Source organism: Grampus griseus (genome assembly GCF_964374135.1).
Source record: "Grampus griseus genome assembly, chromosome: 19".
Taxonomy (NCBI): domain Eukaryota; kingdom Metazoa; phylum Chordata; class Mammalia; order Artiodactyla; family Delphinidae; genus Grampus; species Grampus griseus.
This window is the reverse complement of record NC_139013.1, coordinates 44,692,393-44,704,549: the sequence shown is the minus strand read 5'-3', so window position 1 is coordinate 44,704,549 and position 12,157 is coordinate 44,692,393. Positions and strand designations below refer to the sequence as shown.

Sequence of the window (12,157 nt, the reverse complement as noted above, 5' to 3'; positions counted from 1 at the left end):
CTGGGCCCGTGGGCCGTGCCCGCTGGGCCTGCGTGTCCGGGGCCTGTGCTCCGCGGCAGGAGAGGCCGCAGCGGTGAGAGGCCGGCATACCGCAAAAAAAAAAAAAAAAGAAAAAAGAAAAGGATGTTCATTCACTATCATCATTTCCATTGATCACTGTACTGAAGGCCTAGCCTATGCAAGAAATAATAGGAAACAAAAGGCTAAAAATTTAAAAAGAAGAAAACTATGATTATTTGCAGATGACTGATTGTATATAAACAAAATCTAATATCATCTACAGATAAATCATGAGCTAATAAGTAAATTTATCAAGCTCTGTAGATAAATGATCAACATACAAAATTCAATATTTTGATACATTCACAAAAACTTAAAAAATGAAATTAGAAAAAAACACACTAGTTATAAAAGAAAAAAATGATAAACTGTATTTCATCAAAATTAAATTACTTTGCTAATGAAAAGACCCTGTTAAGAAATTAGAAAGATAATTCACTGATTGTGAGAAAATATTAACAATAATAATTTCTGAAAGACTTGTATGGAGAATATACAAAAACTACAGGCCAATAACAAAATGATAAATAACCCAATAAAGATTGGGCAAAAACCTTGAATACACACCTGAGAGTAGAAGATAAAAATAGAAGCACATGAAAAGTTATTCAACATTACAAGTCATTAGGGAAATGCAAATTTAAACCAGAAGAGATACCACTTCACTTCCACTAGAATGACTCAAATTAAAACAAAACAAATGAACAAACACAACAAAACAGAAATAGACTCAAAGATACAGAGAACAAACTGGTGGTTGCCAGAGGGGAGGGGACAGATGGGCAAAATAGGGACAGAGGATTAAAAGGTACAAACCTCCAGCTATAAAGTCAATGTCACAGCTCATGCAGCTCAGTATCAAAAAAACAAACAACCCAATCAAAAAATGGGTGGAAGAACTAGACATTTCTCCAAAGAAGATATACAGATGGCCAACAAACACATGAAAAGATGCTCGACATCACTAATTATTAGAGAAATGCAAATCAAAACTACGATAAGGTATCACCTCACACTGGTCAGAATGGCCATCAGCAAAATATCTACAAACAATAAATGCTGGAGAGGGTGTGGAGAAAAGGGAACCCTCCTGCACAGCTGGTGGGAATGCAAATTGATACAGCCACTATGGAGAACAGTATGGAGGTTCCTTAAAAAAATAAAAATAAAACTACCATATGACCCAGCAATCCCACTACTGGGCGTATACCCCGAAAAAAACGTAATTCAAAAAGACACATGCACCCTATGTTCATTGCGGCACTATTTATAATAGCCAGGACATGGAAGCAAACTAAATGTCCATCGACAGATGAATGGATAAAGATGTGGTATATATATACAATGGACTATTACTCAGCCATAAAAAGGAACGAAACTGGGTCATTTGTAGAGATATGGATGGACCTAAAGTCTGTCATACAGAGTGAAGTAAGTCAGAAAGAGAAAAACAAATATCGTATAATATCGCTTATATATGGAATCCAGAAAAACGATACGGATGAACTTATTTGCAAAACAGAAATAGAGACACAGACGTGAGAACGGACGTATGGATATGTGGGGGGGGAATGAATTGGGAGAATGGGATTGACATATACACACTACTATGTATAAAATAGATAACTAATGAGAACCTACTGTATAGCACAGGGAACTCTACTCAGTGCTCTGTGGTGACCTAAATGGGAAGGAAATCCAAAAAAGAGGGGATATATGTATACATAGAGCATATGTATACATATACCATATGTATACGTATAGCTGATTCACTATACATATCAGGAACTAACACAACATTGTAAAACAACTATATTCCAATAAAAATTATTTTAAAAAATAAAAATAAAAAAGCCAATGTCACAGGGATTAATGTACAACATAGTGAATATAGTCAATAATATTGTAATAACTTTGTATGGTGACAGATGGTCACCTGACTTACCGTGGTGATCATTTTGCAATACATAAAAATATCAAATCACTATGTTGTACACCCGAAACTAATATTAATATTGTAAGTCAATTCAATTTTTAAAAAAACACATGACCAAGAGCTGGTGAGGATGTGGAGTAAATGGAACCCTTAAACATTGCTGGCGGGAATGTAAAATGCTTCAACCACTTTAGAAAACTTTTTGGAAGTTTCTTATAAAGTTAAGCATATAACTACTCTATGATCCCGCAATTCTACTCCCAAATATTTACCCAAGAGAAATAAGCGCATATGTACACACACACACACGACTTGTACAATAATGGTTATTAAAGCTTTATTCATAATAGCCCCAAACTTCAAACAATTCAGTTACATTATCAGAAGAATGGATAAACTATGTATAACCAAACAGTGGAATACTGCTCAGGAGTAAAAAGGGAATTGCCAATACACACAACAATATGAATAAATTTCAAAAACATTATGTTGAATGAAAGAAACCAGACTCAAAAGCGTATATACTGTATGAGTACATTTATCTGAAGTCCAAGAACAAGCAAAACTAATATAAGATGATAGGAATCAGAATCTCTGGGATGGCAGATGGAGGGATTGACTGGAAAGGGGCATGAGGGAACTTTGTGAGGTGATAGATGTTTTATATCTTGAATGTGTTACACAGGCATTTACATTTGTCAAAATGAATCAAACTGTACATTTAAGATCTGTGCATCTTATATCTAAATCATACCTCAATTTAAAAAGTCATAGAAGAATCACTTACAGGATCCTCAAACATGAATGAATATATAGGAATAAATCTAATCAAAATGTTCAAGACTTATACCCAGAAAACTGCTGCTGAGAGAAATTAAATGAAACCTAACTACATGCAGGGATAAACTGTGTTTATGATATACACAAAGGATTGAAAACTAGTGGGAAAGGATGAACTACTGCATAAGTATTGCTGAATAATGTGAAAAAAGACATACATTAAAAGCAGCTTTAAGTAGCACATTAAACTGGAGATTGAAATAACTAAAATACTCAATAAAACATTTTTCAAACTACTTTAAAACTGATCACTAACCTGATAGGAAAATAAGGACATTAAAGCAAAATGAAGAATACCAGGAAATAATCTAGTGCCAAGGTTGTCTTTTGCCCTAGTGGACTTTGTTAACCCTTGAACTTCTGTTTTAACTATTGCATTGGGTGCCTAGGACAGGACATAAAGTCCAGGGCCTGCCCAAAGTAACGATGCTAAATCCAGAAACTACAAAACGCAAAGAGGCATAAGATAATGATGGGGTTCAGAACACACTACCACAAAATATGGCACCTTGGCATATTAAATATTTCAAGCTGAAGGAACATAAGAAATGGCAGGTGCAAGAGGGATTTTCTTAACTTCTCCTGAAGCAGGTCACAGATCCCCCATGTGAGAGGTGCCCTCCAAGACCAGGTAGAAAGAAGCATGCATATCTTCAAATATAAAGGGACATCAAGAGGAGCCTGAATAAACAGGCCTTACTGTGTCCCCCAGTTTGCTACTCTTAGCTCATGTCATTTTATTGTCCTGTCACGTTTTCCCACAACTCTCCATCCTTCATCAAACCAGCATAAAGGAATTCAGATTTTACTACTTCTTCAGATCTTCATTTCCTTATGAAGCCTCCCATATCATGTAAAACTTACATTAAATAAATTTTTATGTTCTTCTGTTGTTAATCTGTCTTTTGTTACAGGGGCCCCATCTTAAAAACCTAAATGGGTAGAGGAAAAAGACATTTTTCCTCCTCTACAGATACCATGATTGAAAAACCATAAGAAACAACAAACAGCAAAATAAATAAATAGATGAGCAGACTTAATATGTTTGAATTACCACATACACAATATAAATATGTTTAATATATTTAAGAAATAAAAGGGAAACATGAAAAATAAAAGAGTAGACAGCAATCAGATTTGACAAGAACCAAATAAAACTTTCAGAAATTAAAATAATTATAATAATTGAAAAATTAAAACTCAGCAGGTGGGTCTTCACTGAAGAGGGAGTTATTGAATGGGACAGTAGATAGGAAGAAAGTATCCAGAGAAGTCTACAAAAAAAATGGAAAACATAAAATAGAGGTTAAAAGTAATAAATAACAGACTAATAGTAGAGTAAGTAATAGAATAATAAAGTAGTTGGAATACCAGAATAAGATAATAGAATGGAGACGAGCCAGTAACCCACATGGAGAAAAAAAAAAGAAACATGGTCCGCACCTGACACATATGCAAAACTGAAATCAAAGACAAATCATTAACTTAAACTAGCAGCTAAAACTACTGCCCTTCTAAAAGTAAACACAGGAGAACATATTCATGATCTTGGAAAAGGCAAAGATTTCTTAGCAAGAAGGCAAAAGCATTAATCTTGAAAGGAAAAAGGGCTTCCCTGGTGACGCAGTGGTTAAGAATCCACCTGCCAATGCAGTGGACACGGGTTTGAGCCCTGGTCCGGGAAGATCCCACGTGCCGTGGGGCAACTAAGCCTGTGCGCCACAACTACTGAGCCCGCACGCCACAACTACTGAAGTTCACGTGCCTAGAGCCCGTGCTCCACAACAAGAGAAGCCACTGCAATGAGAAGCCTGCCCCCGCTCGCCGCAACTAGAGAAAGCCCACATGCAGCAACGAAGACCCAACACAGCCGAAAATAAATAAATTTTTAAAAGTTATTACATTTAAAAAAATGATAATACAGATTTCATAAAAATTTAAAATGTCAGCTCATCAAGAAATACCATTAAGGAAATGAAAAGGCAATCTACAGACTGATAGAGAAAATTAACAACACATATACTTGACAAATGACTAGTATTCAGAATAACAAGTTGTAAAGTACTCTTACAAATTAATGATAAAAGGAAAAACAACTCAAAAATGAGCAAAAGACTTCAACACTTAAATTTCAAAGATACATGAAAAGCCAGCAAGCACATGAAAAGGTGTTGAACATCATTAATCATTAGAGAAATAAAAATTAAAACCACCAGAAGACATCACTTTATACATCCAGTATACCTAAAATGAACAATACAACACTATGGGTAGGCGAGGGTGTGAAGCAACTGGAACTCCCAAGCTTGGCTGGTGGGAGTGTAAAATGGCACTACTTTGAAAAACTGACATCCCTGGTGGGTTATGTACTGTGCTTTTAATCTTCCACTGTTGGGTTACATGGGCCAAAACTTCCCCCTTTTGCTTAAGCTAGTCCAGGTTAGGTTTTTCTTACTAGCAGCCAGTGAATTGTGGACAACACTAAAAGATAAATATAGATTGTGCCACTGATTATGAATTGTTGTTATGCTGGGCAGTGTGGAGCCAGGACCACTTAACCACACGTCCTTATTCAAGGGCTTGATTGATCCTGCTCAGATAAGCATCCACAAAGTCAGCAACTCTGAACTATGACCTAGGTATCATTTGTTGCTTTTTCCCTGACTGTGCACTTCTGTTTTCTCCCTACAGTGACCTTCTGATGCAGACAATCTGGATCAATCAACACAAATGGGTAAAAAAGAAGTGAGAAGGAAATGAGAAAAATCATGAAATAATAAATAGTAGTAATAAATATTAATTTGAAAACCAACTTCAGAGACTCGCGTAATGTACATGCAGTCTACATGACCATAGATTAAATATTTGCAAAAACAATAAGTGAATTTTCATTACTATCCTGGGTGGGGCCTTCAAGAAAATGCTAGCAGCAATAGACAAAGTCCTAGATTTAAGTAAGACATTTGTATATTCTAAGGATTAAAGTAACCGGATCTTACATCCAGTTAGAGGACACACACGAGAACATTCTGAACTCGGGTCTGTATTTTTTAAATGTTAGACTAATGCAGCAGTAACTGGAAAACCCATGTGTTATTACGTTACCTTCAAGTTTCCATCTACATATAAATAACCTCAACCTACCAGTGTAACTTCTGGGTATGGGTTTCTTCCGTTCCTTCTGAGCCCTATATTTCTCAGGCTTTCAAGCACAGGAGAAACTGGTAGGTGGGATTTATACGTGGCTCAGCATCATTTCTGCTGGAGGCGTTCAGTCTTTAGTTCTTTACCTTGTGGGTCTTAGCTTACTCTAACGCAGCCAAAATAACCATTTCCTGTTTTGCCTCATCATGTTTTCCACCTGACCTTTCTTAAAATGTAGAACTTTTAACAAAGAATAACACATACCTGTGTCGTAACACACAATAAGTTTTTCGCTGTGATTGCCCACGGTTTGTGGCTCAAAATCCACTTCCAGTTGCATGGACTCTCCTACATTAAGGGTTCCAATAGATGGCTCTACAGAGAAGGGCCTGCAACACACGTGGAGACACATCATCAGAACACATTCCTATATGTACACATATAGCTGATTCACTTCCTTGTACAGCAGAAACTAATGCAACACTGTAAAGCAATTATACTCCAATAAAAAAAAAAAAAGAACACATTCCCGACTAGTGTGAGGGGAAAGGGGAGAGGAGACATGAGTTCCAGTTCTGCAGACAACACAGACCCGACACCACAATTCAGTGATTCATAAGGATACCTTCCCGTTAATGTGAAAGAACTTTAGTATTAATGTTAAAATAACAGTAATAGAACAACAAATGTAAGAAAAACTTAAATGATGCATAATATTCTTGTTTGTATCCTTGCCATTTAGCCTTTCTTTTAACATTCACTGAGTGATTCCGGTAAAGGACAGACTTATAACATGTACGTAAATAGTGTAATTTGCAAAAGAACAGTACCTTCAAAGGGATAAAAATCAAGTTTTGCGAGAGTTCAGCGAAGAGAGGGTTTTATGACGGAAAAACATACCAGAGTCTCAAAAGTAAAGTGATCACACAATCACACAAGGATAAGGTGAGGGCAGTCTAACAAGGGGTCTTTTTAAAAGGGGGGAAGGGGTGTAGGGAAACTACAAGAGATGATGCAATTGCCCAGGGTTGTTAACAGTAGAACTGTTACCACCTCTAGGCCCAAAGAGCCAAGGAGAAGGAGTGGTTTTGAAACCCACCAGAGTCCTAAGAGAAGGCTGCCTTATGAGGCTCAAAGGGCTTTAGTTAAGAGAGACAGTCAGCCCAGGAGACCTCACACATAGGACACTAGGGGGAAAAGTGCCTTGACCTCACATCCTTTGCCTGATTGCCTGCTGGGACTCCCACTGGCTGAACCCAACCAGAAGCCAACGGCATGGGGAGCCTAACGACCTCTGCCATATAGGTTAGCCTCCTGGGTGAGAGTAAGCTGGAGAAGGGTGGAGAGCATTTGGAAAGGCAAACTGGGGACATCTGTGTCTTGAAAATAGAATTTGGGCATGCAGAACTTATGGGGAGGTAGGGTGGATCTGCGAACAGGAAACAGTTGACTTTAATTGTCCTGGAAAGGAAGAGTAAGAGAGAAGCTGGATCTGATCATGAAGTACCTTAAATAACTTACAGAGCTCTTCCTTCTAAACAGGAAACCCAGCCCTTTTAATTATTTTCATGGTCCATTTCACTTCTTTAAATTGCCAGTTTTTCAAAATAATGTGTTGGACAATGTATCTGGCAGGCTAAGCTGTTTCTGATTATTTACTTCTATCGCAACTGTTTTTAGTTTTCAGTCCTTAAACCTTCCCTTAGATAATGAACTTAATTTCAGAAAACCTAACCTTTCTTCTATGAGGGTACGGAGCTTACAGCATGGGTAGCACTTGGTGGTACCTGAGATTATCACTGCAGGACCTCGAGTGCTTCCTACCACGGGCACTTGTTTATTTTCTCTGGTGCCCTCTATTTGGATTGCCCTCTCCTTTCACTACTTTCCCATTTCTTTGTCTGTCCTTTTCCCATACCTTCAGCACCGAACCTCCAATGAACTCCAGGCACTGTTGTAGGGGCACCAAGAGGTAGTAGTTACTAGCCTGGAGCCAACTGAATAAGTTCAAAACCCAGATCAGCCATGAGCTTGGGTAAGTCACTGAACATTCAGTTTCCTCAACTGTAAAATGAGGATAAACACAGCACCCATTTCACAGGGTTGTAGTGAGAATTAAAGGAGTTGATACAGGTAAAAGCATAGAATAATGTCTGGCATGTAGGAAATGCTAAACAAATGTTTATTATTATTTTTGTTATTGCTGTTGTTATCTCCCTCGTTGGCAGCCGGAGGATGATCTTGGGTATTCAGGTTTTTATCATCCTCCTCTCAATCCTTCACACTGCTCTAGAGACATTGTAAAAAATCACACACAGGATATAACACATCAATCTCTTGTTCAAACACCTTCAGTGGCCCCCATAACTTATGTAATAAAGTTCAAAGTCCTCGACATTTGAGGTCCCACACAATCTACTCCCAACTAGTTTTGGCCTTCTCATTAAACAGATACATCTGTCCAAATACATTATACACCTGTCACATTCTATGTCAGACTGGGGTGGGACGGAATGGGAGGGCTTTAGTCTCTACACCCATAACCTTCCCCAGCACTGCACCTACTCTTCCTTCCAACCAGACAGTGCCCCCTACATAGTTCCAGAACTGCTTGGGTCAGATAGGAACATTCACCGTTTCCATGTCATACTCCTTCCAAAGTCACCCATCATAGCCTAGACTCAAAGTTACCTTTTAAATAGAATCTTTCCTGATTCTCTCTCTTATTAATAATGTCTCCTTCCTCTCAGAGGCCATAACTTTATTTTTACTTCTTACATTAGCTCACCTTGTACAATAATAAGTTTTCATGCCTGTCTCTCCCAATAGCTAGAGACTCTTGAGATGAAAGGAAAGAGAAAGCAAACAAAATTTCATTAGCACATACTCTATGCTGGGTACTACAGTAGGCATTTTACATATGTCAATTCTTTTAATCCTCACAAAATCTTGAGAAAGTAGGTCTTGTTATTTGCATTTTAGATACGAGAAAGCAGATGCTCTAAAAGGGCAGGCAACTGGCCCAAAGCTACCCAACTAGGTAGTGGTAGAGCAGGGATGGAAGCCTGCCTTCAAGTTTTTTTCTCTCTCCCCAAACCATCCCTAAATGTGGAAGCCACCTGGTTAGATTCATCTTTGTGTCTCTCACTACCCCATGCATAGCTCTTTACTCATAGGAGCCTCTCAAAAGAGGTTGTTAAATTGAATTATAATCAACTTTTAAAGGGAAATTAAAAATATCTCTAATCTTTATTTAATCTTTATAACAACGTGGCGGAACAGAAAAGGAGCAGACTTTTGGTATCACAAGAATCTCTGCTTGATGGGAGATGAAGGTGAGTCTCAGCGTCTTTAAAGTTCTTTCCTTCCTTATGGCCTCAGGAAGAATCTGAAGAATTGAGAACTGGCCTCAGTTTCCTGGCTTTGGGAACAACATCGTAACATTCTCTTCTACCTCCGCTTCCCCAGTTTCTAATATTTTTCTCCCTACACTGTGCTTTCATTTTTTTCCCCAAACATTTCTTAGTAGCAAAATAACAGTTTTGAAATGAATTGGATAGTATTACATTACAGAACGTAAGCTGATTTTCTATGGACAAAGGGACTCTTCTTAGGACCTCCAGAAATCCTAATTCCATACAGTGGTAACAGATTCTTCCCTTTCGTGCTAATTGTTGGGTTTATATTACACTAAACTTCTTCAGTGGTTAGAAAATCACCTGGGATAGCCATATGCTACTTAGAGCCGCCTAAGCTTTCTCTATAAGTCAGACATTAATTGGATAGAGTGTGTTAAGTTCTGGTGCTTAAACATTGTCTATAATTTGATTTTGTATTCATTTTACTAGAGGCAGACAGGCTGAAAAGGCTAGAGAATACCAAGTACCAGAAAATGATCTTACAGAGAGGTAAAAGGTGCTGTTCCTCCAGGGTATAAAGCTGCCTCTGTCTACCAGAATGTCTGGTTTCGATATCACATCCTCATTAATACCGAATACTTGATTAGGGAGGGAACTCGGGTTTGTGTAAAATCATGAGCCACAAGAAAGATTTTGAGTTTTTGTTCAATCCACTATGAACTGCTCTTAAGAACTAAAACTATTCCATTCAAATGATTCAATATTTTAGCAGAAGACTAAATACTGGTTCTATTATATTAAACATTGAATATAAAATTAGTATTTTTCCTTCAGATAATCTTTCTTATTAACTGATTCCTAAACTGAGATTTTAGATTTTGAAAGTGCTCCTTAATTCTTTCTATTTCACCTTCCAAGATTAATCCTACTTTAATAGTCAAAGTTATTCTGGTACCTACTCGAGTTTTAGGTCAAATCTGTAATAAAGGTGAAGAGTAATTGTTTATGTTCTCTGTATACTTTATAGCACATTGAGGCTCCTTTTATTAGTGTAAAAAAACACTATGCCTCTTTTATAGTACTTGGAGCATGATTTTTTATTTTAAATTATTGTAGAGGTTTATAGTTGTAGCTCTGCTGTTGTGATATATTGTTGGTTAGGCATCCTATAAACATTTATTAAGCACTTATTTATTCTAGACACTTTGCTAGATGCTGGGGACATACAAATGAAAAGAGATACAATCCTTGCATTTGAGATCATATTCTGATGGGAGCAACAGACACATAAAGTTTTATTTTTTATAATTTATATGAACCTGACCACTTATAAACTTCACCATTAATTAAATCATTATTTCAATGAAAAGAATATGATTTGTTTTTTAAACAATTTCCTGTGAGATATTATTTCTAACTGTATAATGCCTATAAAAGCAGCAAGACCAAGAGTATAGACCCTATGTTTTTGACTCCAAATTCTCAAACTACATATACTGCTCCACTCTGTCTATTGACAATCATGTTGTCAATGAAAGAGTGGTCCTCAGCCCTGTCTGGGCAACACAATCACCTGTGCACTTTTCAGAATGGATAGTCATCAGGGAATCCCCCCAGACATTCTGATTCAATAAAATGTGACCGCAAATTCAACTGCATTCTTTCTCATTGTAGTCGTTAGGGTTTTCAGTTGCAAACAATAGAAACCAATTCTGGCCAACTTAGACAGAAAAGGGATTTATTGGAAGGATTTGAGGTAGCTCACAGAATTGACATCATGGTTGGAATACATGCATTTTGTGGAAAGAACCATTTTGTGCATAAAAGTACCATTTTGTGCAGAGTCTAAACAGGAAAACAAAAATAAACAGGAAATTTAATTGAAAGACTTGGTTACACAGAAGATGAAAGCTATGAAAAGCCCAACTTAAGATGGTGAGATAGCTCAGGGATTGGTAATAGCAGTAAGCCATTTCCACCACTGGGCTGGAAACCAAAGGAGAGGAGGAAGTATTAGCAGATCCTGGGGACCTGGCAGAAGTTGGAACCATAGCAGGTCTGTCTGACAGGAGCTAGAACCACAGAGGAGATACAGCTGCTTGCTGGGGACTCTACTGAAGTTAGACAGGGAGGAAGAGAAATACTCTGACTTCTTCCTACTCTCCAACCTCCTTCTAGTGCCCCCCACTGGTCAAACCCAGGTGGAATCCAGCAGGTCGTGGAGGCTAGAGGGGCTAACACAGCCCAACATAGATACTGAGCAAAGCCTGGGAAGGGCAAGGAATGGATCTTGAGGTAAACAAGGCCAGAACTGGCCCATGTTTGTTTTAATCCAAGTTTTGCTCCTAACTTACTGGGGGAACTTGGCTAAGTCATTTACCTTCTCAGACCTTACTTCTTTCATCTGTAAAATGGGAATGTTGGACTAGAGTTTCTAATGTCATTATGATTGCTGGCTAGTCCTTGAGTTAGCTCACCATTTTACCTTAGAAGTGTTTCTACATTAGGAAAAGATGATTCACATTCACAGTTACATGGATATAAAAGTTTTAGATCTTTTCCCGCAACTTCACACTATTAAATCTGTGATTTTGTTTCACTTTACATGAATGTATTGCCAATTATGTGTAGTCTTTAAGATTCAGCCAAACAGTTCAGGAAGATGTGCTGCCTGTGCTTGTTTTTCCACCTTAGGTGGACTCTCTTTTTCATTGGAACAATACCAATGTCACAGGAAGTTTTTAATGTGTATTATGGATGGTGGTTATGAAAGTTCTTTTTTTTTTTTAACCAAAAGAGATTGGTTCTTTCTAAGTCA

General features: G+C 37.6%; 1 protein-coding gene across 1 annotated transcript in view; it reads right to left on the bottom strand.

Moving 5' to 3' along the window:
- Positions 1–12,157, bottom strand: part of HYDIN (HYDIN axonemal central pair apparatus protein) — a gene marked incomplete at its 5' end in the record, with an annotated part of 342,250 nt that overhangs the window by 298,456 nt on the left and 31,637 nt on the right. Inside the window, one exon of the mRNA XM_082677828.1 lies at positions 6,245–6,369. Within this exon, the coding sequence (XP_082533954.1) occupies positions 6,245–6,369 (125 nt within the window). The remainder of the gene's footprint in view (positions 1–6,244; positions 6,370–12,157) is intronic.